The sequence below is a fragment of the Alligator mississippiensis genome, chromosome 3, assembly GCF_030867095.1.
Source record: "Alligator mississippiensis isolate rAllMis1 chromosome 3, rAllMis1, whole genome shotgun sequence".
Lineage (NCBI taxonomy): Eukaryota > Metazoa > Chordata > Crocodylia > Alligatoridae > Alligator > Alligator mississippiensis.
Genome location: NC_081826.1, coordinates 290,990,725 through 291,018,665, shown reverse-complemented (window position 1 = coordinate 291,018,665; position 27,941 = coordinate 290,990,725). Strand labels below are relative to the sequence as shown.

The 27,941-nt window shown below is 45.3% G+C and overlaps 2 protein-coding genes across 3 annotated transcripts in view; one reads left to right on the top strand and one right to left on the bottom strand.

Annotated features, from left to right (window-relative positions):
* On the top strand, positions 1-27,859 carry LOC102563707 (elongation factor 2). Its single transcript, XM_014593942.3, has 15 exons — positions 1-186; positions 11,488-11,702; positions 12,890-13,071; positions 13,552-13,763; positions 15,251-15,432; positions 17,136-17,241; positions 17,472-17,585; positions 18,798-18,936; positions 21,085-21,280; positions 21,562-21,820; positions 22,532-22,639; positions 23,067-23,420; positions 23,819-24,001; positions 25,344-25,476; positions 27,488-27,859. Exons 1-15 carry the CDS (start codon positions 184-186, stop codon positions 27,679-27,681), a joined length of 2,580 nt encoding a protein of 859 aa, XP_014449428.1. The 5' UTR covers positions 1-183; the 3' UTR covers positions 27,682-27,859.
* PIAS2 (protein inhibitor of activated STAT 2) overlaps positions 7,886-27,941 on the bottom strand; it is a 69,262-nt gene continuing 49,206 nt past the window's right edge. The window contains exons 15-16 of one of the 2 annotated variants that reach the window (XM_019495878.2): positions 22,842-22,918; positions 7,886-7,904 (exon numbers count right to left, since the gene is read on the bottom strand). In XM_019495878.2, the coding sequence (XP_019351423.1) occupies positions 7,901-7,904; positions 22,842-22,918 (81 nt within the window). In that variant the 3' untranslated portion in view covers positions 7,886-7,900. Of the gene's footprint in view, positions 7,905-22,392; positions 22,919-27,941 lie in introns of those variants that run through there. The other variant, XM_059725295.1, reaches the window with a different exon arrangement.

The window sequence follows — 27,941 nt, the reverse complement described above, 5'->3', positions numbered from 1 at the left end:
CGCGCGGAGCAGGAGCGCCGTCCTGCGCGGGAAGTGGGCACTCTAGCCCACCGCCAGCTCCTCTCTGTGCTCTCGCCCTATCTCGCCGGCTCTGGCCTCGTTCCAGTCCTCCTTGGTCTCGGCGGAGGCGGCGGCGGCGCTTGGGGGAGGGGGCGCAGGCAGCATCCAGAGCCATCCGCCACGATGGTGAGTGCTCCCCGCGGGAAAAGCCCCGATGCCCGCAGGGGAACGTCCCCGCTGCCAGGCCGGGCGGGTATTGATGGAGCAGCCCCGCTGCTGCCGCCGCCCCGCACCCGGGACGCGGAGGCAGGGCTCTGCCCCTGGCTGGGGGCGGCCGCCATCTTGCTGGTGGGGGCTGTCAAGGGGGCAGCTCCAGCTGGGGGAGGGGCTGCCCCTACCACCCCCCCCACCTGGAGGGGGGCTGCTCCGTGCCCTCCCTTGCCTGGGGCTGCCCCCCCAATGGGGCATGGAGCAAACCCTGCTGCTTGGGGGGGCATTCCCCCTTCCCCCCCCAATACAGGGCTCAGCTGCCTGAAGCCCCTCCTGACAGCCTCTCTCTGCTTTTCCCCTTGTCCCCAAGGCACCAGAGGGGGACGCCGTCCAGGGGGGCGGCTGCGGATCAGGACAGGACTCTCTGCATCGCCTTGACGGGTGCATTTCTCGCTCTGCCCTTGACCCCAGTGTGGGGCAGGGTGGGAGAAGCAAAGCAGGCTGCCCACAATTATGGGGGCTTATTTTGGGGGCAAAGTTGTCACCGCCGGTTTGGCTCGGGAGAGTGGTTCGCTAGAAACACGGCTGGGTATTTTTCCCTCCCCCCCCCCCCCCTTTTTTTTTTTTTTGGCAAGGCTGCCCCACACTTTAAATAGCAGCAGCTGTAATGGTGTCTCATCCCCACCGAGTCTTGTTATTGCGGTGGAGCGGAGCACGGCCGCACGTGAACGCCACCACGGTTTTTTGCTCTTTTCAGAGAGCAAATAACGTTAGGGTTAGGACCGGTCAGTTCAGCGCCTTGGGTGGGAGGGAGGGGGTGTTATTGATATTTTTACCTGGGTGATGTGTCTAGATCAGGTATTGGCTTAGAGGCACAATCTCTAGTATTGTGTGTATCTGACTGGAAGACTGTCCTCCCCGATGCGGGGGGATTTGAGTGCTTGCAAGAGAAGGGGAGGGAGGTCTCGGCTCCCTCCGTGCAGGTGTTGCTGGGAGCGCTGCAGTGTGTGCTGCCATGATGTCATGTCGTTGTCGTGTGCTGCTATGATGTCATGTCGTTGTCGAGCCCATTGTCTAACAGAGGTGGGCATGAAATTTGTGGGTCCCTTGGTGTGAGTGCTTTTGTGTGTCGTTGTGGAAGGTAGAAGCAGCCCTTTATTTCAGAGCAGGTTTCATCACTTCCATCTTTCACATGCTGTTTCACGTATGTACACACACACAAGGGCCCTCCGTTTCTTGGCAAAGCGGGACCTAAATTTTGCAATACTCATGTAGCATGCTAGAAATTCTGGAACAGATTTGTTTAACATGGATTCTAAAAATCCCTTTCTAATTAATTGCGTATAAACAATGCCTTTTATACTGTCTCTGCTTTTTTGGTTTTTATTTATGAAGTGAGGCTGGCGGTTTTGGCTGTTGGGTTGTAATTCAGGCTTTTGCAATGTGAGAAGCAATGTGGATAAATATGTCACCTGACTGTTCTTTTTAAAAATGGGTTGGTAAGGCAGTGGTTAGGATTCATATTTAAACTGAGCTCTTCCTGTTTTGAATTGAAGCAGGTCATCATAATAAGGAACTTGTTGCCTTCATTTTGATGAGATTAAAGTTTAGCTGAGAAAAAGAACTGGCATATTTAAGATGCTTCAGGGTGCTGGATTCAGTCACAGCGTTAACGGTATAGAAAACAGATGGGGAATAAAGGGGCTTCTAGAGGAGCCTTGAAGAAACCCAGTGCTGGCTATTAGCTTTTTCCATGTCCTGGAAGTACGTGTGTACTGCTTTATTTTGCTTTATCTTGCAAATGACATAATAAGCAGGCCAAGCTACTTAGGTCACTCCCAATTGCTTGGTAAGGTGGACTCATTTAAACAAATGTTTTAACAAAGGCATAGGACCTTGCATTTATCTAAAAACAAATCATGGAGGTCATGCTTCCAAGGTGAGAGGCTGTGTCATGGCATGCAGTGACACTGAAAAGAGGCTGGGGATAACAGCAGATAAGCAGTTGAATATGAACTTCCAGTGGGATGCTGTAGACCGTGGTTCTCAACCTTTTTAGACTCAAGGCACCCCTCAGAAATGCCACCTCAGTCTTCAGAGAAAAATAATAGAGACATTAATCTCTTGCAAAGAACTCAGAAAGCACATAAAAGGTCAGAATGCTTTTAACATGTAGCTTCCTATTTGAATTTTCAGGGTTTATCGTGTGAATCATATTTGCACATGTAACAGTGCTGACATTGGGTGGCAACCCACAGCACCCTTGAGAGGATCTCAAGGCACCCCAGGGTCCCACAGCACCCTAGTTGAGAATAACTGTTGGGAGAGAAAGCAAGAGCTTGTGGCAGGCTTATCTTGGAACTCTTTCTTGTATAATCTGTTGCTGTACTTCCATTAGAGAAGGGGAGATCAAAGAAATGTGCTTTGCACTTAGAGCTGAAGGTAGCAAGTTTAGGTGGTCCTTGGTTCCTGGAAGAGTTTTACACCATCCTGGCCTGGCCTGGGGGAAAGTTCTGCCTCTTGCCTAGACACGTTCTCCCCGATCATACAAGAATCCTTTTCTGGCACAAGGGAGCTGTGTTGTCGACATGGTTTTCTACCTTGAGCTTCAGGCGCTTCTAGACACCCTGGGCCCAACCTGCAGAACACCTCAAAGATAAGGATTGAAACCTTGAACTTTATATTCAGCCGCTGTAGCAAACAAAAGATTGGCTACCACAAGCACACCAAGTCTGTGTTGCTGAGACATGCTTCAGATTTCTGAACTAGTTGGAGGATCCTGAGTACTGAAGGCTTCATGCCAAATACTCTGCATTTCTATGGCATTAAAGGCATCGATAACCTAGGGCAGTTGGCCTTTTGGGTGCGTGGTGCTGGACCAGTCAGTGGGCCAGGCCCCTTATGGGGTCCATACATGGGGTTGGGGTCCCAGGCACCCAGATTGAGCCCTGAACTACCTATGCCCAGATTGGGCCTTGTGCAATGTAGCAACAGAGGTGTGGTCACCGCTTCCCCACCACCAAATTTTTAGACCTGTGGGGAGGGGAGCCCAGCGGGCTGAATGAGACAGCTCCGCAGGCCTGTTCTGGCCTGTGGGGTGAGCACCCCTGACCTAGTCGTCGTTCTCTTCTAGGATGAGATGGAGTCTTAAGAACCAGAGATGGTGGAAAGCAGGTGTTGCTTTGCGAGAGCTTAATCAGGGAGGTATCTAGGAATACTCCTGAGATATAGACTGAATTGATCACTCATGTATGCTTTCCACCAAAGGAAACTGCTCTTTGTTGGGATCTCTTCAAAATGCTTTCTTCTGCCTTGGTCAGGTTCATCTTGAGCCAGCTGTTCTTCATCCCTAAGCTGATTTTTGTCACAACTTGGCAGTAATGATACAATCCTGTGTGACCCATGGGTGTATAAGCAGTCTGTGGAGTGTCACCTCCCCAAACCCGTGTGCAGCTTAGTTGAGACCCTTCTTAGAATACTCTGTCCAGTTTGAATAAGGGATGTGAAAGGTTAAACAATTAATCATTTAACTGATATAAACCGAGTGATAATGAGGCAGCATACTGGTTATTGTTTAGCTCTGTGTGACCCAGTCTGGCAGGAAAGGAGGGGAAGGAAAGATGCAAGGTGCCCCAGCAGGCAGGCAGGAGGGAGGAAGAGGAGAGGGGAGGGGAGGGGAACTAGTACCCATAGCCTAAGAAAAAAACAACAGGCAACCTAATGACTGTTCAATTAAGCAATTAGCTGCTCCTTCACAGCAGGTGCTCTCTCCCTCCCAGAGCAAGGGCTGTGTTGTCTGCCTGGGCTTGTCACCCCTTCTTCCCCCTTTCTACCCCCTCTCAAAAGGGTCCCAGGAGCTGCTCCCAGCAGCAACCCCATCTGAGCCAGTGTGTTATTGGTTAACTATTTAACCAATATAATTAGAGGAGGTTAAACAATTATTTTTTAAATGGTATTTATATCCCTAATTTGAATGTTGGACAATTATAGAGCTCAGAGGAGAGCAAGAAAGATTTGAGTTACGGGAAATGTTCCTTACAGTGAGGGTCTAACTAGTTTATCCAAGAGAAGGCTAAGAAGTGGCTTGATCAGGGCCCACCGATACCTGCATGGTGGGGAACAGGGGAGAGACAAAGTTTGGACTCTGAAGTTAGCCAGGCTTTAGATGGGGGTGGGCAAAATCCAGCTGGCCCGCCAGCTGATTTGATACAGCCCACAGGCAGGCACCCACCAATTAATTGTATCCGCCCCGCTGGGGGCCAACCCTGCTGTGCTGTGCATGGGGCCAAGTACCACCTGCTCATGCCTAGGACAGCATGTGCTGCGCTCCCAGCCCCGGCCAGCAGGCACAGGGAACTGCTGGGCTCCCCAAGCCTCCAGCAACTCTTCCTGTCCCTGTTGTAGTGCTCTGGGCAGCAGATAGGGAGGGGAAGCTACAGCATTGAGGGGAGTAGGGTGGGCTCTGCCTGCAGCTCACTTTGGTCCTGCTTGTGCATGGCTCAGCAGAGGAGTATGGGGATGGGGGGCATGAAGAAGCTTGGCTGCTCACAAAGGCGGGCACTGGACAGGCAGGTGGGGTGGGAGCAGCAGCAGGATCCAGCGTGCACTTGGTGAAGCACCATTGAGCAGGCATGTAGGATGGAAGCAGGAGCCAGCGTAGGCTTAGCTGCAGCCCCGCTGGGCAGGTGTGGGACGGAGAGCTGGTGGTGCCAGGCTTGGCTCCCTGTCCCCCCTCCACTCTCCTAGGGGCTTCTCTTGCTGCCCGCTGGTGGCAGCTGCTTTCCTGCCCTTTGCAGCATGCTACCAGCGAGGTAGGCAATGCTGATCCCTCTCCCCACCATCCACAAAGAACAGGCAGGAGGAAGCCCCCCACACATGCACACCCAACCTACCCTCACCACGCACGCACCCCACTCCCCAGCTATACTCCCCCATACATCCACAACCACTATATCCACACCCCACACACCTATACTTCCCCACACATGCACCCACACCCCCTTGCACATCCCACCCCACCATACACACACATCCAGCAGTCCTACACATCCCATGCACTTCCACACATACACCCTACCATACCCACACACACACATCCCCAAGTACATAAAACCCCCACACAGATCCGCACATACACCCACACCCCACATCCCAGCCCAACCATACCCACAAACATCCAAGTCCCCCGTACCCACAACCACATATCCCACACCGCTCCACACACTACACCCACACCATACCCACGCGCACACCCAGCAGTACCACACACCCACCCAGAGGCAACCTGAGCAGGGTGTGGGGCCTAGGGCAAATCAGCCTGTGTGGGTCCACCCCCAGATACGAGGAAGCCAGCGGTGGATTTGGCAGTGGGGGTGGGATGGGTGCCAAGCAGCTGGACGTGAAGCCCGCAGCATTGCAGAGTTGCTGCAGCCGCTCCACCCAGCTCCATGGCGCTCAGGGTGGTTGCCTCGATTCGCCCCCCCACAGGGATGGCCCTGCACACATCCTTCCACACCCCTTCCACACCTGCATACACCCATACCCCACATACACACCTCCCACCCACCCACACCCCCCACGCATCTCCCTACCCCTCCACACACAATATACAAGCACCACCCCTGCCCTGCAAAGGAGTACTTCTTGGGCAAGGGGAAAGACTTCTGGTGGCAAAAGTCGGTGGCTAGGTTGCAGGGCTTCCGATCACAAGGTGGTGACCAGGGGGCGGGGCTACCCTTGCGGCCCTCAGTGCCTCACCAAAACTCATTAAGCAGCCCTCCAGCCAAAATAATTGCCCACCCCTGCTTTAGACAGAAGTAAAGGACAATTTTTTAAAAAATTAACCTCAGCATTCATCAAGTTTCCATTACTTGAAGTCATTTTGAAAGATACCCATTTTGATAGGGAGGTATGCTATAGCTAAAAGTAATTCATGAGACTGCTGCAGAATTTACTACGTTTTTGGTCCTGTAGTAGGCAGCAGCATGGGCTAGATGAGCGGTGGCCTGTCTCTTTTGGCAAGCATGCCACAAGTTATGTCCAAAATATGGGGCAGTGTCACTGATAATCAGGCGCCACCGCTGCCCAGCACCACAGAATCCCGGTATCACCAGGACACGGCAACACTGCCTTTGGTGTCTCCTGCAGGGCCAAACTGACCCCCAGTCCCCTTCCTCTCTCTGAGTATTGTCGCAACTCACGATGCTGGCACCCAACTCGGTGGCATCCCTTTGGAAGGGGAGTTGGGGGTGGAACTGCCCATGCCACATTTTGGTGAAAATCAGCTTTCACTAAGCTTGAAACTAATCCTTGTCACTGTTTGTTCCCTTTAAACAATTGTATACATCTTTTTTTAATTCTGAAAGTTTATATCAGTATCTACAAAGTTGCAGCTCATTGCTAACACAATTCTTGTGGTCAAATTACTCTTTAAGCTATATTTGCTACTTTTCCACTTCTCTCACTTTAAACATTTTCAGGATATTACATTCAGTGTTGTGTTAAGTCGTTTTTGGAAAGCATGTTTGATAACCTAGAATTTTATACTTCCCTGGAGATGCTGGAAAAAAGGCCCGTCTCCCCAGAAACATTCAGAATACCCAAATTTAGTTGTCTGAACCTGTACTTAGATTGCCTTAAGAGTGCTCTACAACAGATCCTCTGCTCCTTTCTCTCTATAGGCCTTGTTCCACATGTCCTGTCTGGTACATCTGACTTTATTGATGTAACATGAATGACAGAAGTTTTGGGGCCCAGTTCACTCAGAATTTGTTACCTCTGAGCAATGTAGACCTGGCTGCAGCCACCTTTATGTATCATAATTAAGGAGGTCACAATTTCAGTTTCTTTAAAAGAAAAAAGAAAAAAAAGCTCTAGACCAGTTTTAAGAGAAAATGGTGTTATCAGTTGTGGTTATATTGTCATATCTATTGCAGCTGTTCTATAGAGTTAAAAACACAGCCATGTGTTTATCAGTTTGTTTTTACTTTAAGTTTTCAAAGAATTTGAGAGCACTGAGGGCAGCATGCCCAGAAGCCTTCCTTTCATTCCCTCTGCATGTGGAGCAGCAGGAGCTAGAAAGGTTGTTTTATTTATCTATGTATTTGATTTATATGCCAGCCTTCTCAAAAAGGCTCAGGGCAGGTTGCAATAAAAGACAAAAACACAGAGGAAAAAAAGTACAGCAAAATGATCCCTCTGCCTATTCAGAAGCAGTTCACCCCTCTGCCCCTTCTGCTTCTCCTTGCCGTAGTTTAAGATTGGCATCCTTTCATCTGCGAGAGATGGTGGATATTGCATTCCTGTGATGAAGATGCTTTGCAGTGTCTCATGTGACTGAATAGGTTGATCCGAGATTTGTATGATCTATGGCAGTGCTTGCAACTGTGTGTTGTGGTTGGGTGATTCAGGAGCTCCTTGCTTCTTGCGGACTCTCTTCTCTTCAAGCTGTTGCACTGTAAGGCCTTGGTGGAGATGGTGATGCCACTTCTTCCAATCACTTGTCATGGTTTCCCATTGGTCAGGATCAGTTCCAGATTTTTTGCCTGTCGAAGTCTTGCTTTGGTGCTCTCAGTTGGCTTCTTGTTGTGTTCTGGATAGGCTGTGTTTCTGATGTTGATGAGAGGTAATAGTTCTTCTGTATTTTCTTCAAACTAGTCCATATTGCACAGTATCTTGCTCAAATGGAGTTTTAGCTAGAGGAAATTGGGGAAGGTTAAAGAACTGCAATCCATAAAACAGCTAAAGCTACATTTGGGGAAAAGAGACTGTCTAATTTAGACTGGTTTGAGGAAAATGCCTTTGTTTGTACAGGACACAAAGGAAGGGGTGACAGACATACAGCCCTCAGGCTAGATCCCGCATGTCGAGCTGTTGATCTGGCCCATGGGTTCTGGACTGACCCTACATGCTGCATGGAGCACACACCAGTTCTGGCCCCATGTACTGCACACAGCACAGAAGATCAGTCCAGGGTACATGCTGGCTCCAGTGCTGGTCCAGATTGGAGCACAAGTCCGCAGTGCAGGAGGTCAATTCTGACCTGGTCCATGGACTGGCCTCATGGGCCAGATGAGTCTGACTCCACCACACTAAGGAAATCTTCAGCCTCCTGGGTCATGTTCCCAGGCAGCACCAAACAGCCTACACACAGTCAAGTCAGGGCTTTTCATTTCTGTCCTGTTTCATCTGCTTGTAATTGCAACAGAGGGATCTGTCCACATAGTGGGTCCAGTGGCTGCTGCCCCCTTTCCTCAGGGGAAGTAGCAACCAGGTAGAGCCCTCAGCTTGCTGATATCTGCAGCCACTCAGGTCTAACTCTTGGCCTGTGAGACACCCCCATGGCACACTTACCACAGCAGTAGCATCCAGGTGGCCAGTCTGCTTGGGAATTGGCCAGCACCATGCAACCGAAAGAGGGCCTGCAGAGTGCTCTGGCCCTGGAGGACTCCTGGGATAAAATGAACTCCTTGGCGGCAGCAGAGGGGAGGGAGAAAGAGGGCACACGGGGAGTGCAACCTGAAACCCTCTCCACGGCTGGAGCGGGACCAGCACACCCCCACGGGGGTGGCCAGGCTGCAGGAGTCCTGGTTGCCGTGGGATCCCTCCTGCAGAGACGGGAAGCATACTTACCTGTGGCATCACAGCAGGGAAGCTTTCCAGGGCCAGGAGGCCCCACCAGAAAAGGAGACACTGCAGGCGACCAAGCACCCATAATAGAGAGCAGGTATTGGTACAGAAGCCATGGTGGGTGAACTCACCAGTGTAGACTCGACCTAGCCTCTGCTCATGCACTACGATGCTAAAAGGTATTGTGAGGGCAGGTGCGATGGGAGGAGGCCAGCCCGAGAGGGACTGGTATAGCCTGCCAGGGATGAAAACCTGTCCAGTGCCCCTGTAGCCTGCTGCATTTGAGCAGGCATAGACCCAAAATCTGCTCCTAGGGCAGCAATGGTCACGGAGGACCCTAGGGAGCATGAAGGGGCATTGCCTGAAGTACTGGGGTATGTGGCCGGGAGCCAGCAGGCCTAGAACCCCAGCTCACCTGGGGAATACCCACAAAGGGGAAGGCAGCAGGGGCCAGGTGAAGCCCATCTCGCTGAACGCAGAACATTGAAGTAAAGTGTTGGGTGTGGGCAGTATTGATGCCCTGCTTGCCCACACCACGTACATGTGTTTAGTTTCCTTATTAAGTTGTGTATTTGTCAGCCAAGAAAGCCTCAGCACACTCCCATGGGGACTGTGCAGGCAGGCGTGCCAGGAGAACGGGCAGCACCAGCAGCCCATCACAGACATCACCGAGACCAGAGTGGACCACCTTAGTGGAAAGGGTTGAGGTGTAGGGGTGGCGGAGCCTCATAGAAGACGTATTGGCTGAGCCACCTGGGGCCACTAAGCAGCACCTCCATCTAATCTCATATAACATCAAGTTGTGGGTGGCGAATAGGCCTCCGGGTGGCACCCAGGTGGGCAGGGCACTTGGGCCTGCCACAGCCTGCTTCTCCACTCTGGTGACTTCAGATTTACACTAGTTCTGCTCTGGTGCAGCAAATCAGAGGATCAGGCCCTGGATTATCTTCACAATTTTTTGTACTTCTCTTGGCTGTGGATTTCTTTTATCCTCCCAGCCATGCTCTGCTGCCCCTTGCACTGCTGTTTTCTGTTTCCCTCTCCTTTACTTCCTCCCTTCATTCTCACATCAACTGTTGTGTTCCCTCACAAGTAAAAATGCAATGCAGATGATTAAAAAACAAAAAAGCAAGTAAAGCCTTTGAGCTAGCAATCCATGTTGGTAGGCTGCAACTAAAATATAATAATAACAAAGTTAGAAATACAAGATGCTTCAAATCTGCAGAATGCAATTCTTGATACGTTACAACCCCTTTATTTAGCTTCAGCACCTTTTACAGGGGCATCCAGTTCTGAGAAAAAGAGAAACGAGAACTTCAATGCTTTTCAAGCTGATGCCAAGAATTCAACTAAAACAGTTATATGGACAGACTTGAGTTAAAGCCAGGCTAGAGAGAAGCTAATGTAACTTTGACTTACGGGTTGGAGAATAATACTAATATACTGTATGTGTGTGCCTACACAAAAATAATTACTTTTAATGAGCATTATATTTGTTTGAGCAAAACCACTGTTTTTTTTGAGAAAGTAAACAATGGTAAAATTGAACTGAAATAGAGATTGGTGTATTATATAAAGCACTTGGAATATTTTACTCAGGCATCTAAAGGTGATGAAGATTGGTTAAGTCCCCACAAACAGGCATACTCAGCACCTTTTCTGTACTATCCTCACAATGTGTTAAGTGTTTTAAAAGATGACAGGAGACAGCTTCCTTCTCTGAAAAGCTTCAGGATTTTGTTTGTACTAGAAACGTTTGCTGGTTCAGTACTGTTAGTTGGGGATGGGATGGGTGTCCCGTCCTTTCTCTACCAGCAGAACTCCAGCTTGTACTTAAACTAAAAGCATTTGTAAGTTGGTGTAGTTTTCGCTTGAGCGGTTGATACAAGCTGTACCGGCAAAGAGCTGATCTTGGGGGTAGATTGACCTAGATTAATATACACCTGGTCTGGATTCCTCTTGCGTAGAGGAGTAGGATTATATTCTTAAAATCACATCTCTTAAAGTTCAGTTGTGTTTTTAAATACATTTCTACACATGAATGTTGCACCTTAATTCCATTTTTCCTGAATCAAAGTTATCATGTAAAAAGCCAACTGTTTCTAGCCTTCAAGTTTCCAGTAATCTTCAAATCATAAACTGAGGTTAGACTAGAGCGGTGATATCCAGCAGTAATTCAAAGAAGTTATGAATTGCCCTATTTACTTCTTATATTTGACTCTGAAGACTACCGGAAAATATTTGAAATGCCAGCATTACAGTTGAGGCAAGAGTCTGCTGTGGTTCAGTGGTAGAATCCTTGTCTACCACACAGGAGACCTAGGTTTGATTTCCAGACACTTATACAACTACAGCCATGGAGGCACCAAACGTCTGGACTCAGTCTGGTCTTTGGTTTCTGTCTCAGTGGCCTAAAGGGAGGATGGAAGGTCTGGGCAGCCTCCACTCCTCCAAAAATTCCTGCCTAGGCATATGCATCAAAGGTCTGAGTAGCCCTCATGCATACACCATGATCCAGGAAGATCAATGGTTGCTACCATAATTGAGGCTGGCAAATTTTTTGGTATGTACATACATAATTTGCTTCATAAAGCACCGAGGTTTGGAGTAAAACTAACACTGGTGCCCTTATTTCCTTTTTCCCCTCAGGTGAACTTTACAGTAGACCAGATCCGAGCGATCATGGACAAAAAGTCCAATATCAGGAACATGTCTGTGATTGCTCATGTCGATCATGGCAAATCAACACTGACAGACTCTTTGGTATGTAAAGCAGGTATCATTGCCTCAGCCAGAGCAGGGGAAACACGATTCACAGACACACGGAAAGATGAACAGGAAAGATGCATCACAATCAAGTCTACGTAAGTATCAGGAAGTGATCTTTACATTTTAAATCCGAGCCCTGTATTCCAGTGCTGCAAATTTGTCTCGTTGAAACCTCTGTATATTAGAGCTATTTTTATAAGAATGCTTGGCATATAAAATAATGTGACTGTCCAGAAAATTAGCAGCCACGGCTGGATGCAGATCATATCTCCATATTTTGCTTAAACACAGCAAAGATTTATTTTCTGAATTTCTTATCTACCAATAAATGAAAGTTATAGTCATTGCAGTTGATAGGGCTAGCGATGTCATTAACCAAAGCCATTTTGCATCAAAGCCAGGATTTTTTATATTCTAGATGGAGATGTGTCCTTCGTGAACTGTTTCTGTCCTGTACTTTGCTGAGTCTCTAACCACAGTAGCTTTTATTTTTTAAATGAAATTAAAAAAGAACCAATTATGCTTTTTTTTTTTTTTTTTGGAAACATACCGAGTTTATTATTGTAAACACATTTAAAATGAAACCCCTTCATTGACATTTCATTTTTCAAAATATTTTGCCATTTTTTTCTTTGCTCTTGCAATTTAATTGGAAATATATCCTTAAACCAAAAGCCATCATTTTAAGGTGAACTGTTTTATATGACACTTTTTAGTTGTGGATACAATTAGCCACAATAATTTTGTTATTACAAAATGCTCTTTCAATACTCTTCAGTATCACTGTTCATCTTCTGAGTGACAGGCAGCTGTGTCTTTCTCTTTGGCCACATGCTTGTACTTTGCAGTGAGCAGTATCGTGCACAGAGTAGTTCCTTTGATTGTAACAGAATTATTTGCAGCGTAAGCTACTACTCGGTGAGCAAGGGTGGCAGAATACCAGGATTAGTATCCCTACCTATGATATTTGCAGACTCAGCTGTGACCTCATCCGTGCAGGTTAACAGCTTGAAAAGACACTTGTAGAGTCATGGCTCAAATCACTGGCTACACTGATTCTAGCATGACTTCTGTTCTACTGTGTTGATCTCATAAAAATAGAATTTGATTATAGGAAAGGAAAGTACTGGTTTCTAAGAATTTTATAAGCCAAAGAAATAATCTTCACTGCTTTCATTTTCCTTTAAGTACATCATGGTGTGGATGTTAATGATCCCTTGTAACAGATGAGCTGCAAATGGCTACATAAAGTGGATTTATAATAAAATTTCTTCTTTTATAGGGCAATTTCCCTGTACTACGAACTTTCAGAAAATGACTTGGCCTTTATCAAGCAGTCCAAAGATGGTTCGGGTTTTCTTATTAATTTAATTGATTCTCCTGGACATGTAGATTTCTCCTCTGAAGTGACAGCAGCTCTTCGTGTCACTGATGGTGCCCTTGTAGTAGTTGACTGTGTTTCAGGTAAGCGTGTTTTTATGAGAGAGACTTTGCTGTATACTTTCTAAGAAACTGAATAACTTGGTGGCAGGATAATGGCAACTTAAATACAATGGGTTTTTATAGTAAACATTTAGAGTGAACTGGGTTGTAATTGAATGGGTGGTTGTAGCCTGTTCTGTTCACATCCCCAAAGGTGAAATCCACCCCATATGTGTAGAGCCTGCGGGTGGAGTGCAGGGTAGGACAGGCGATCAAATCCATCCTTCACTCCAGAATCAACGTACGAAACTGCTACACAGACTCTTCCCCTTTCCACTATTACATCTGATATTCCAGCCGTTGAACTGCAGCTCCTGTTCCAGTTTGCCCATGCCGGTTTCATGGAGCCCTGAGGCTACGGAAGAATTCTCAGCTTGGCTTCCCTGGCTAGTTTATCTAGCACAGTGGCTTCAGTTAACTGAAGAACGTGAACCACTAACACTTTTTTTTTTTTTTAAATAGGGGTGTGTGTTCAAACTGAGACTGTTCTGCGTCAGGCAATTGCTGAGCGTATCAAGCCAGTACTGATGATGAACAAGATGGATCGGGCTTTGTTGGAGTTGCAGCTAGAGCCTGAGGAACTTTATCAGACCTTCCAGCGGATTGTGGAAAACGTCAATGTCATAATTTCTACCTATGGAGAGGGAGAAACTGGACCAATGGGTAATATTATGGTAAAGAAAACTTAAGTTTTGCTTTGAACGGCATTAAGTAACTAGATCTTGTCACAGGTGTATCTGAGAATGTCAGCTGTTCTAAAATGGATCTTTCTTCAAGACTGACTAGCCTAGAAAAGAAACTACGTTGCGTTGTTCATACGTGCAGCATATCAGGAAAGGTAGAGCAACGGGAGACCAGGCAACCAATTAGGAAAGGAAGCAACTAGAAGACAGAAGTGAAGGGGAAAGAAAAGTAGCAGAAGGGAGCCAGAGATGGAACAAAGGGAAAGTGCACTGTGCAGAAGAGAGGACAAAGGCAGATGCTTCTACATGCAACTTATGCTTTCAAAATGTTGTGGATTTGAAAATATTTGTATCGCTATCTCTTCTGCAGCTGAGTGGAAGGTATAGTCCTGAGGTCATGCCAGAAACCAGGAGTTAAGAAACTACTTTTCCTGACTCTGCTCTTAATTCATGTATGGTCTTGTGAGGATAACAGTACTTCTACGTGACAGATTCTGTAGAAGTTTTGTGGTGATAATATAGCTCTGTGAGACTGTTGGGTGGAGTATGGTAGAATTTTGGAGCATCTCTTATGGTGCATGATTAGTTCTATGCAGTTAGGTCATTGGGAGATAGTGTGTCAATGGTCTTATCCTAAATGTTTATGAATCTTCCATGAAATAGCTAACCAGAGAAGCCAAGCTGGGAATTCTTATGTAACCTCAGGCCTCCATGGACAAGTTATTTCATCTTTCACGGAATAGCTAGACACAGAAAGAGGAAATAACTTGACAAGATCACAAGCAGTCAATATGAAAGAGCTTAAAATATAGTAGTCGCCAACAATCCCTTCTTCTAAGTGTAATTCCCTGTTTGTTTCTGTGGCAACTGTACTTCCAACCTCTGCTTCACTGTTCTAATTGGAAACTACTGCTCTAACAGAGAAACTGCACTGTCACAGGCATATAATCAGTTTTATACATTAACTGCAAGATATACTGATTCCCCATAGCCACATTTTCAAATCTGCCTGCCTAAAGTTTGACCTGGGAATCGATATCTAGTTTTTGCTTTGTCTGTCAGCTGTGGTTGCATTCTAGGCTGTGCACATTGAGGTTATTGAGGCTGAGGATACTTGAATCAGCCCACTTTGAGACATGCGCTGAACTTCAGGCACCCAGGTTTCAGTTCCCAGGGGAACTTCAAAACCAAAAAATCCCAGAAATTCATGGAAATATTTGGAAGGTCTTTAAATGAGATTTTCTATAAGCGTGTTGGTAAAACATAGGTAAGATCTTTTTTTGTTTGTTATTAAGGATCTTGCCATTGGAGAAAATGGAATTCTTTAGATTAAGTTCCACCAAAATATGTCTTGTCAGGTCTCCATAATATTAGAAAATAGTTCTGGTAACCTCCCTCTCACTGCATGCCGCTGAAAACAGATCATATGCTTAATCAGTGTCTTGTAAAATGCATTCACTTTCATTCTGGGTTTTTAGATTGATCCAGTTATCGGCACTGTTGGGTTTGGCTCTGGTCTGCATGGCTGGGCATTTACCCTGAAGCAGTTTGCCGAGATGTATGTGGCCAAATTTGCTGCCAAAGGTGAAAAAGCCCAACTGGCTCCAGCTGAGCGTTCAAAGAAAGTAGAAGATATGATGAAAAAACTCTGGGGAGACAAGTGAGTGATGAAACATATATAGGTATATCCTTAGAAGCCACAGTGATGCACCATTCAGAAGTATCATAGTGATGTATTGGTGATATATTGAATGCATGTGTCCCTACAAATTGCAGTCCATTCTTTTACAGAGAGTTTAAGTGGCAGCGTGGAGATCTAGATGTAGGGGAAGGGGGCAGCACAGCATGGGCAGAGCCTTTGCTAGCAGCTCCCCCATGCCTTTCCTTTGGAGGCCAGGTTCTTGCCCAGGATGGAGGTGGGTGAAGCAGAAAAAGCTGTGCTGGGAGCTGAGGCAGATGCAGTCTCAGCCTGCTTGATGTCCTGTGCAGAAGCCCCAGCATGGGCCTCTAAGGGCTCCTGAATCCCGGGTGGGCAGCAAGGCATCCCACTCCTGAAGGGCTGCATTGCTCAGCCAGCAAACCCATCCCGAGGGAGAGGCGTAGGGGAGCTGCTAGCAAAGGCCCTGCAGGGAGTCGCAGGGGGGCCTGTCTCTTGTGCTTTGATAGGAGCCCTCTCACCTCCTGCCCCCTCTGCCGTACACCAACAGGGACCGCTGCTGCCGGAACTGCCGCTCCATCTCCAGTGTCTGCACCTTGCAGAACAGCACCCGCTGCATCATCGTCTTGGCTGTGCTCAGTGGCAGCGCAAGGCCCCACAGGCTTGGCTTCAGCCTGCGCAGTCACAAAGTGTTAAGGCACCTTATGGTGTCTACACATGGTGCCTTAACTAATCGTGCCTAAATTTGATATTTGCTTCATGCAGGTATTAAGTTTATGCATCATTAGCCTAAAATTGCCATTTTTAAGGCACGTTAAGGGTGCACACGTGTAGACCTGTGCCGTTAAGGTGCATTAGCCATTTTTAAGGCACATAAAGTCACCATGTGTAGATGCGCCTGCTTAGAGAGACTGGATTATCAGAAATTTAGCATGGAATGTTCCTTGTATTGCACTAGGTGAGCAAAATTAATATGCAACAATATAAAGATTATGAGATGATCAACAGGTGATTGGACCTAGTTGGATTGGATAGTTGTCCAGTTGAATTCTGTGGATTTTAAATCATATCCTGGAGAAGGAAGAATTCACATATGCACAGATTCATTATAATGACATGGTTTGGTGTAACTAAATATTAGCAAATGATCAGCAGATGGATTAAAGCTTGAAAAGAGATCTTGAGGAGAAAGCTGATTTGGGACCTAGGGACTGCCTGTTTAAACTAAGGCACTCCTGTGCAACTATGGAATCCCAAGTGTAGGTGCTTGGGGAGCTTTAGAGAAGCTGGAGTGGTTCTTCCAAGAATCACAAAAGGAGTTATAGACCCTCAGGTGGAACTTGGGAGTTCTTGTCATCAAATTTTTAGCTTAACCCACTCAGGCTGGCTAAAGGCACAAACCTAAACTCAGTACTTAGGGGTCTGATACAGAACAAATATTTGCTTGCTGTGCTCTTAAATCCAAAAGAACAAACTTCTCCATATGGATATAACAGTTCTGGAATAATTAACGTAACTAGCTGGGACCCTCCTAGCTATTCACTTTTTTGACAGCGCACATTAAGCATGGAACTTTCTCTGAAAGACTCTACAGTCAGCAGAAATCCAGAAAAGTTTACAAACTGGATGAGCATCAGCTTTTTTGTTAAACGTATTCTTTCATAGTTCAAATTAAATAAGTAAAATACTTTAAACTTCCTCTTTAGGTATTTTGACCCAGCATCTGGAAAATTCAGCAAATCTGCCACCAGTCCAGATGGAAAGAAATTGCCACGAACATTTTGCCAGCTCATTTTGGATCCCATCTTCAAGGTAAGACCAAGTTTTTTCAGCTAGAAGAGTGTTTTCAGGGATTTCCCCAGTTTTAATTAGAAAGAGGCTAAAACTTTAAACTTGGGTTCCAAATGAGGAATCTGTTACATCTACAATATATGAAGTGTCATTGTGTCATTATTGACACACAACATGCAGCAGCATATTTGAGCACAATTAAAATGTATAACAGTAAATAAAAACCATCATTTTGACAAACTGTTCTCTAGATCTTTGACGCTATTATGAGCTTTAAGAAGGAAGAAACAGCCAAGCTGATCGAGAAACTCGACATCAAGTTAGATGCAGAAGATAGAGACAAAGAGGGCAAACCACTCCTTAAGGTATTCTACAGTGCTCTAATCTAGTTGTTCAATTTGGCCTTCCACTATCCGGATTTTAATTGGTGTTAATGAAATAGGAACATTTTTGTGCTGTTTCCCATCTGGTTTCACTATCAAGCATTTCACTGGAGCATTTCATGCCTCTCATAAGGACCTATTGTTTATCAGTTACAAAAGTTGGAATGTATAGGTTGGTCACGGGGCTAAAGGAAAGCTTATGACATCTAGCACGTTATAGCTTATTGTAAACTGTTTGGAAGTTTGAGCCTAGAGATATGGGAATAGTACTTTAGTCTGCAACACAAAAATAGCATGTTTTTAGAAAGGAGAGAACTTCGCACGCTCAAGTTGAGCAAAAACCAACAAGCATTTAAATCCTGCTAATGTGGCACTAGCACAAAAGATTGTGTGTGTGTGTGAATATATATGCTGCTGTGGGAATTACAGTTTCAGCGTGGTCTCAGGATGCTTCGACATGTGGAATGTGCAGACTAGTGCCACTGATCTGTGGGAGACTTTCTAGAAAAGCAGGATCAGAATCCATGGTTCCCCTTCACCCAGTTGAGCCATCCTCCCATAGCTTCCCCTCCTGGATGCCTAGTGTGCCAGCTTCAAGAGGAGAGCTAGAAAGGAGGCAATGTCTACACCATAGCTTGAGGGGAAGTAGGCGACAGATTCAGATCCCCTCTGGGTGAGGGAGGGCCTAGGGCCTGCATCTCTTGCTGCCTGGACAGGTGCCCTAACAGTTTAAGCTATTGGGCTAAAAGGGGGAGGGTCCTCCATAGCTTTGGGGAATTGAAATTGGGCAAAGGTGCCAAGAATTGCAGTGCTGTGGTTACAGAATACCACTTGGGTACATAAAGGTCAGATGGACCCTCGGTGCCTACTGTTAAGTTAGTCTCATCAAACATTAAAACTGACATTTCTCTTCACAGCTTCAAGAGTTTAATTTTAAAAAGTAGCTTCCGACTGAAATGTAGCTCACCAGCTTGAAAAAACTGAGTTTTTAGAACGTTCCCTTTGCGTGATTCCAGGGCACGGGTCACTGGAACCAAAAGGGAGCCAGTTAGTCTGTGAGCTTTTTGGTGATGCCAAAAGAGTATTTGATTTAGTCATGCTGGTTTTTACTTCAGTTGGACAGTGTATATTTCTGGGGTCAGCCAAGTACCTCAAACTCGGTTTCAGTTCTGATTCAGTATTTGGGATTCCCAGGCTGTAATGCGTCGCTGGCTGCCTGCTGGAGATGCCTTACTTCAGATGATCACCATACACCTGCCTTCCCCTGTAACTGCACAGAAATATCGCTGTGAACTTCTGTATGAGGGGCCGCCTGATGATGAAGCTGCGATGGGTAAGCAAGCAGCTCTCCTTGTGGAGTTAGGTTGCTAATTCAGTGGTTGTAGAAAATATGAATGTCCATTATTACACATGCTAAAGTAAAAGTGACCAGCTTACAAGCTGCTTAGAACAGACTGAGGTTTTGTGACTGCATTGGGCTGGCATTTTCCTGACTTTCTTGGTTTTATTACTGTGTCTGTGCAATGTCTAGGGCTCATAGGATCCCCATGTGGATGAGGCACCTCGGCCTTTCCCAGTACAAATGTGTGATAGCTGTTCCATGTTGTCAGTGCTGCTCAGTGTCCATGCATGTGCCAGATGTCCTGCCACATGAAACTTGATGCTATCCAATTCACTTTCAAAGAGACTTGGGGTGATGTGCAGTGACCTTTGGAGGGACAGCACATGGAAATGAAAGAGGAATTGTATGACCCTAGATCTTCCTGCTGTATTTACGATAGCCTAATAGGGAATTCTGTTGACCCGCTTCAACTATTGCAGGTGTCAAGTGAAGTCACAGCAGCCGTATTGCATGGTTTGTGTCTGTTCACACTGCTGCTTCAGTTCCAGACCATTCTCATGTGGAGTCTCACGATATGTTATCTTGTTCAAAGTCTAAATGAAGTCACCAGAGAATGGGTCGGTAAAGTGCAGGTATCTCCAGTGTCTGAGGCAAATGATACCATTTCCAAGCTATCCAAATGCTTTGTTCAGATCTACAACTGGCCAAGGCAAAATTTGGAAAAGACAAGCTATGCTTGTAGGGAGAGCAAAACCCTTTGAAGAATGTATCGCCTTTGGGATATTGTCCTTCATTGAATGCATCTTCAGCCTTATTGATACCTAAATCTCTTACTACGTGTTAGAAACCTAAATAGCTGTGGATCCAAAAAAGCCATCTAAAATTGGCAAGAAGATGGTGCTTCCTTCTGACAGATTTAGCTTAGATTTAGCCACAGGGATGCATGTATTTGCAAGGGCTGGACCTGATTAGAAATTCTTTGCTCCTAGGCCTTAAACCTAGGTTTCAAGCGGTTCAAATCACAACAGATCATCTGCTTAGTTGCATAGTTCCCTGAGCAGATATCACTTTAGTGTCCTCTAATTTTTCAGGTTGGATTGGAATGTAGGGCCAGAACTTACATTTTTTGTCGTCTTTAAAGTTTATGTGGAAACGAGCTAAGTTCCCAGAGGGGACTCTGTGATTGGCTTTTCATGCCAGCTGCACTCTAATGAAACAACCCACTGAGTAAGCCATGTGCGTGCAGGAGGCAGATTTACTGGTGAATCTTGCATTTATGAAGCTAGATTGTGGAAGAGATGAGAATGACAAGATCCCTTGTATCTCTCACGCATACTTTAACAACCCTTGCAGCAGCAGGACACTGGCCACCATTAACCCCCTAATTTACCTGTGGTGTTCGGGTGTTATGCCTTGTGGTTGTGTGTCTAGTTTTACTAATAGGTTAGACAGGGATTTGTATGGGAAGGTTTGGATGGGTATGATCCTGCCTCAGGCAGCAGTTGGACTAGATGACTTTCAGAGATCCCTTTTAGCCCTGCTTTTCTGTGATTCTTTGACAGGAGCTACCATAATTCTTATAACCTAATCAGCCCCAACCCTCTGCCACACACACAGGCCCCAGTCTGTCCCCTGCTGTTAAGAAGGGGGCTGGGGGGACAATAATATAATTCAGGGCTGTCCAGCTGGCAGCCCCGAGCTGTATGCAGCCCATAGGCCCCAACAGCTGCCTCTAGCTGACATGTGGTGGGGAAGGACCCCAGGGGTCTGCATGCCACTTGTGCAGCCTGCACAGCAGGACCACATGCTGCTACTGCAGCCTGCGTGACAGGCAGGGAAGGATCAGTCTGTGCGGTGTGGGGGGATCCCAGGAGGGTTGCTCCCACAGTGTGCAGCCTGTGAGGGATATGCCCCAGAGGCTGCACGCAAGCACCACATGCAGTCACTAGCTATTCCAGAGTTGGACAGCCTGATGTATTTAATAATACTAAATAAACTTAATCTTGGAAGGCACTTGTATTTCAGAGTGAGAGGACCCGTAAAAAACCTGGTCCAAAGATGTAAGAGGGGAAGGAAATGCTCAGCTAAGTGTTAGCTCTTGTCTTGAAGCCTTAAGGAAAATGCATTGTTTTACTGCAGGTGTCAAAAACTGTGATCCTAAGGGCCCTTTGATGATGTACATCTCCAAAATGGTCCCCACAACTGATAAGGGACGTTTCTATGCCTTCGGACGTGTCTTTTCTGGTGTCGTTTCCACTGGACAGAAGGTTCGAATCATGGGCCCAAACTACACGCCAGGCAAGAAGGAAGATCTTTACCTAAAACCTATTCAAAGGTAGATGCAATTAGTTTGCTTCTTTTGCAGAATGCATGCAACAAATTAATTATTTGCAGTCTGTTTTGGGAAACCTAATACAAGGATCGTTTCCTTTGTCTGTCTGTCTGTCTGCTTTTTTTTTAAGACCTCTTTATAATTTTTGGGCTTATATAACAAAATTAAAAAGCCAGAGGGAAGGCAATTATAGAAACTACCTTTGTATAAAAAGGCTTAGTTTTTGGAAATACTGAGGATAAATCAAATATTCAAGGACTGTTGCTCATCCTCTGTCTTTATAGAACCATTTTGATGATGGGTCGTTATGTTGAGCCCATTGAGGATGTACCTTGTGGCAACATTGTTGGTCTAGTTGGTGTTGACCAGTTTTTGGTGAAGACGGGTACCATTACCACGTTTGAACATGCACACAACATGAGAGTGATGAAATTTAGTGTTAGTCCAGTTGTACGTGTTGCTGTTGAAGCAAAAAACCCTGCTGATCTGCCAAAACTAGTTGAAGGTCTAAAGCGGCTGGCCAAGTCTGATCCTATGGTTCAGGTGAGTGTTAGCTGTAAGTTTTAGATTTGGAATGTATTGGTGTGCAGTGACATTTTCTGAGGGACGAGACACTCTCAAAGAGCTTTCATGACCTAGTATGTAGGATCTGCAGCCATACACTTTTGTGCTGTAAGCATGTGATAGAGTACAAGTCAATAGAGATTAGTCTAGCTAAAACTGGAAGCATCTCAGGAAAGCCCTAGAGGTATCACTTCTGTTTCTATGTTCTCACAGAAACAGTGCTCCAGCATGATTGGAGATATTATTGCTCAGGTGAGGCTGCAAAACTGAGGCCCCTACTACTTAGCATTCATTGTACATCTTCCAACAGCATGGGTTTTGTTAGCTGTAGCCTCCTAGCTAAATTGCAGATAGCTGTTGTCCTGCCTAACTTGCTATGCAGCTTCAATGTGATGAAGCATTCTTCACTTCTCATCCTAAATTACTTTCGTAGTGTTTCCTGTATGATGTTTAAATCAGTTGCAACATTTCATTTAAAATGCTCTACATTCTGCTGGTGGGAAAGCATTTTATAAACATATATATATATATATATAAAAAAAGGCACTGCATTAATGTTAAGAAGATACTTCATTAATCTTCTCAGCAATAGGTATCACTAACAATTTTGGAAAAATATACCTGTACATTACTGATTAGTCTATAATAAAGTATTTACTACTGTTGCTTAACAAGTGTTTCTTGTTCTAGTGTATTATTGAAGAATCTGGTGAGCACATCATTGCTGGAGCTGGTGAGCTACACCTGGAAATTTGCCTTAAAGATTTGGAAGAAGATCATGCTTGTATTCCCATCAAGGTATGTTAGCATATGAGCAAACATAAAGTACAGACTTTTTCAAAGACAAAAGGGCTCCTAACGTAGGCACTGTCTTCAAAAACCTTCATTTGCACTAACACTTCAGTTGGCAGTGGGAAATTAAGTTATTTGTTTTTTGGGTTTTCTTTTTTTTCCACTGGATATTTTCTGTAAAACAGACTTGGGAGGATAATGATCATACCTGTAAATACACTGCCATTCTTCCGTTTGTCTGACATCAGGGAACACTTGCATGAGTGAAACTGGGTTTAAAACTTCCTAAGGAGAGGAAACGAGCAACGTTGGTTATCCAAAGGGGAAACAGGCATTTTCATATCTGTACTATCACACTAGACTTCTTTTATAATCTTAGCATAAAATGTCATGCTCGCTATTAATTTATTGGGCTTTATTTGCCACCTCACAGAAATCGGACCCAGTTGTATCATATCGTGAGACGGTCAGCGAGGAGTCAACCCAGATGTGTTTATCTAAATCCCCTAATAAACACAACAGGCTGTATATGAAGGCCCGGCCCTTCCCCGATGGTCTGGCAGAGGACGTAGACAAAGGAGATGTTGCTGCCCGTCAAGAGCTGAAGCTGCGCGCACGTTACCTGGCAGAGAAATATGAGTGGGATGTGTCTGAGGCCCGCAAGATCTGGTGCTTCGGACCTGATGGAACAGGCCCAAATATCTTAGTTGACATCACCAAGGGTGTCCAGTATCTGAATGAAATCAAAGACAGCGTTGTCGCTGGCTTCCAGTGGGCCACAAAGGAAGTAAGTGTAACAGTAGCTTAGCTGTTTTGTGTATTATCCAAACTTATTTTATCTAAGTGTTATGAAGTTATCCTGTGCCGGCATGATATTCAACAGATACTTAAAATTTGCTGTCTTGGACATTGGTTCCAGTACATCTTTCTGATTCTCCTGATGCTCTTACAACTTCTGTTTGAAATCCAGTGTTTTCATTTCTTCAGCCTAACTGCTTATTACAAACATGAGTCCTCATGATTCTAATTTTAAGGCCAGCATCTCATTGGAAGCACATTGTCAAATATAGTACCAACAGATTCTTCACATCTGCAAACACTTTCCAAGTAGTAAAATGTTTCCATACCAAATCCACCATTTTCTTCTTCTTTCAATCCTGTAAAAGGCCATCAACTCTCTTGCAGGGCGTGTTGTGCGAGGAGAACATGAGAGGCGTTCGTTTTGATATCCATGATGTTACTCTGCATGCCGATGCTATTCACCGTGGTGGCGGGCAAATAATTCCTACTGCCAGGAGGGTCTTGTATGCATCTGCTCTTACAGCGCAGCCCAGGCTTATGGAACCCATCTATCTGGTAGAGATCCAGGTATGCCACAGAATCACCGGACTGGAGACAGAAGGGGGGGAGATGTTGTATTGTTTCTAGGAAATGACTGTTGTAATCGTATGTAATTTTGAGTGTTTATAGTTTTGAGTTGTACAATTCTGAAACGGGGAGAAATTGAACAGCAGTGGCTAGACGCAGCGGGATGAATTCACCGTTCTTTGTAAACTGTCCATGCATCTCATGGAAACCAAAACTGTCCTGCTTTGCCTTTCCATGCTCTTATCACTGTGGCTGTGCATGGGGAACCTGGAATAAGCAGCAAATGACTCTTTGAAAACAGGATTTGCATGTAGATATCCCAAGTACCAGAAAGGGGATAGAAACAAGAACAATCGAGGAGGCTCTGCATTACTAAATACATCTCTGTAGACTTAGGCAGACAAGGTTCCTTGGGTGAATTTGATATCTTTTATTAGACCAACCCAAATAGTTGGAGAAAAGTTATTAAGCAAGCTTTCAGGTTCAAAACCCCAATTAGACCAACACGGCTACAACCTAAACATCTCTATAGACTTAGCTTTTTTTTTTTATTATTTAAGTTTTGACCTGTCGGAACAGTAATCCCTTCCCTACCCCCAGTCAAGAAAATTCAAGCCACTTAGTTTAGTGAATGAAATTTTTGTATACAAGAGATTCTTGTTAGTTTTAAAAGTATCCATCTCTTGCTAGAGTGGTCAGTACACATACCATTTAAGGAAAGAAGGTGCACTTCATCCTGGCTGTACTTCAGAAATGTATTCTAGTTATTTATTTTTTTTAAATCAGAAATCTCTTAAGTCCGCATCTTACATCAGCTTTTTGCTCCTCTGTTTACCACACTAAAGTCAATGTCTTGCAATGTAGAATTTAGTCCTCTTGGGCCTGTTACTGAAAAACATTTTTTTTATAGCATCCCTAACGGTATCTTTATATGTGTAAAAACAGAGTGCTTCCACCTCCGGTAAAGTACGATGTTAGGCTGTACAAATGGTGGAGCCTTGCATACCGAAGTAGCTTGCCTTGTTGCCAAGATATGGAGGCTTCTTGTTTTCCATAGGCAGAAAGACAGTTAAAGTACTTTGAGCTTGTCACCTCTGGGCACCATTGTACAGATATGCTATAATCCAGTCTGTCCAAGGTCCCAGATTTACCACCTCTGACTGGTGCTGAGGCTGGTGATTGATGCACTTTTCAGGAAGTATCTTGGAGAGACTGGATGGAAGAGGGAGACGGATCCAGTGGGGACCATTAGGTGTGATTTGTCTGGTTTTTTTTGCCATTGCTGTACTTAATGTCAAGCAGTTGTTGCATGCATGTAACTTTGTAACAATTCTCTTCGTAGTGCCCAGAACAAGTGGTTGGCGGGATCTATGGTGTGTTGAACAGGAAACGGGGTCACGTCTTTGAAGAATCCCAAGTGGCAGGAACCCCAATGTTTGTGGTCAAGGCTTATCTACCTGTAAATGAGTCTTTTGGTAAGATGGTCCTGTTCTCTCTGTAAGCATGCCTGGCTGATAGGTGTGGCATCCCACGATTAACTGGCATTAATCAAATGGGAAATCTCACATTTTCAGTCACTTTCCTGCATTTTCTGCTTTATCAGTTCATTGCCTCAAAAGTAGTAGTTCCCCTTTTCCCCAAGTCTGACAGGAAGGCAGCCCGCTCCAGCAGGCATCAAGTCCTCTTTGGCACCACTTGCTGATGTGCAACAACTTCTCCCCAGTTCAAAAGTGTTTCATGTTTACCAGGACGGTCATTCAAAATCTAAGCCCCCTCTACACATGCAGGTAAAGGCATGATAGGATCTAATGCACAATCCACACAATAGTGCCTTCTTTGCACGGCAGGAGGTGTGATTGTGGGATCTCAAATCAGATCCCGTCATGCCTTACTGCCAAAGCAGCAAGCTTCTGCAGCTGAGCCCCCGTCAACTGATAGGACTCCCAGCCACAGGGGTCCCTGGCCACAAGTTCAATTAATAGCATGTTAGGAAGCAGCTACAAAGTTATTACACAATTTGTGGAGTAATTTTGTAGCTTCTTCCTCTTTCTGTCACCTCATAAACTGATTGAATGTGTGGCCAGGCAACCACTTAAGAGTGTGATTAACTGGTTAATCACACCTTGAGTGTAATATGTAGATGGGGCCTAAGTATGCTTACTAAAAATGTGAGCTGAGGCCCCTTCTATTCCACAGCAAGCTGGACCTTGAAAGGATTCTAGTTTCTGTGGTTCTGGATTAGAAATCCTATATATATATATATTTATTTATTTATTTTTAATTTAAAAACTGAAGGGACCGACTCTCAACTAAGTTAACTTCATTGGAGTTAGAAACTCACTGGAGCTGGTAAAGTGAATATGCCAAAAACTGATGTTTCCTAGTGACACGGTGTGAGCTGATGTTCTTAAATACTGAAATCTCTCTTAATGTGGCTGAATACACTTGGGCTGTTGAGGAAGCAGCAGCACTTGGTGACAAGGGGCAAATGCTGAATGAGCTAGTTGTCCTTTAGTCAACACACTTGAGATTTGTATCCTTTAAGTACAGAGAAGTGCCTGGGATGCGCGTGTTGTGGAAACCTCATCCTTGAAAGCTTTTAAGATCAGTTTAGATAGGGCTGATCCTGCCTTGAGCAGGAGGTTGGACTAAGCCTCATGAGGTCTCTTCCAGCTCTAATTTCCTGTGACAGATGCAGCGAGAGAGAGTGAGTTTTGTGTTTCTGATATGTTCCTTTCCAGCAGACAGTTATAACAGCAAAGTCTGATGCTGTTAGACCAACATAAAAGGATTTTTGGCTAGTACAGGTTACTGTCTTGGAGAACCTGGTATAGGCTGTAATGGCAAGTTATTTTGCTTGTGTAAACTGCATCTCTCTCTGGGTTCAAGAGATTCCTGACATAGCTGCACCAACCAGGCCTGTAGAAATAGCCGTATCCTCTTCCCAAGGTGCCAGGACCCACTGTCGCTTAGCTGCAGCTGTTTAAAACAGTGTGATCACAGCAGAGTTAGGTTAATGTCATGTTGGGTTAAGTTGCAGGGCAAACAGGCACAGTAGATGTCAGAAAGGAAAGGCCAAACTAGGACTGTTCTGTTCTCTTCTAAGACATTTGTGACCTGGTTTTGGTCCTACCACTTTCCAGTGGGGCACCAGAAGGAAAGAATAGATGGTGTTGAGAGCAGGGGAGATGATCTGCTTAATTCTGCGAGTCTTCATTTACCTGCAGTTGATATGCTAAGAGAGCATTCAGCAGTGGACCATGTCATGATAAAATGTAACCGACTAACTTAACTAACCGTTTTGGCTCTTCTGGGTCCTGCCGCATGCCCAGGTTTGGATTAATTTAGCCTCTTGGCCTCTAAACAGCTAAAAATTTCATTGCTCAATGTAGTGGTTGCAAAAACTATGGGGATTCAGAACCTCTACAAAGATAACAAAGAAAGTATTTTCCAAGTAACTTGACTCTCTCTTCCATCCTTCACCAGGTTTCACTGCTGACTTGAGATCTAACACTGGTGGTCAGGCTTTCCCCCAGTGTGTCTTTGATCATTGGCAGATTCTGCCTGGAGATCCTTACGATATAAATTCTCGTCCTTGTCAAGTTGTGGCTGAAACACGCAAGCGCAAAGGCTTGAAGGAGGGTATCCCACCTCTGGACAACTTCTTAGATAAGTTGTAACCACATCCTCCACTCGTCATATGTTACAATGCCTGGCTTCATATTACATTTCCTCATGAAACCAGGAGGGAAGTGGGAAGCTTGAGACCACCACATTGAATACAAACACAAGCCAACACATTGCAATTATGTCATGATCACCTACTAAAGAAAGTAAATAAAATAAGTGTTCAGTTGACTGACTTCTGAGGTTATTCTTGCTTGCAACTCTTACAGTTATTTACAAGTTGGATAAAACATGTAGGAATTACTTGCCTAAA

Coding starts and splice junctions, on each gene's coding strand:
- LOC102563707 (XM_014593942.3), top strand. Junction 21,281..21,561: donor TACCTAAAACCTATTCAAAG/GTAGATGCAATT, acceptor CTGTCTTTATAG/AACCATTTTGATGATGGGTC. Junction 22,640..23,066: donor ATGCTTGTATTCCCATCAAG/GTATGTTAGCAT, acceptor GCCACCTCACAG/AAATCGGACCCAGTTGTATC.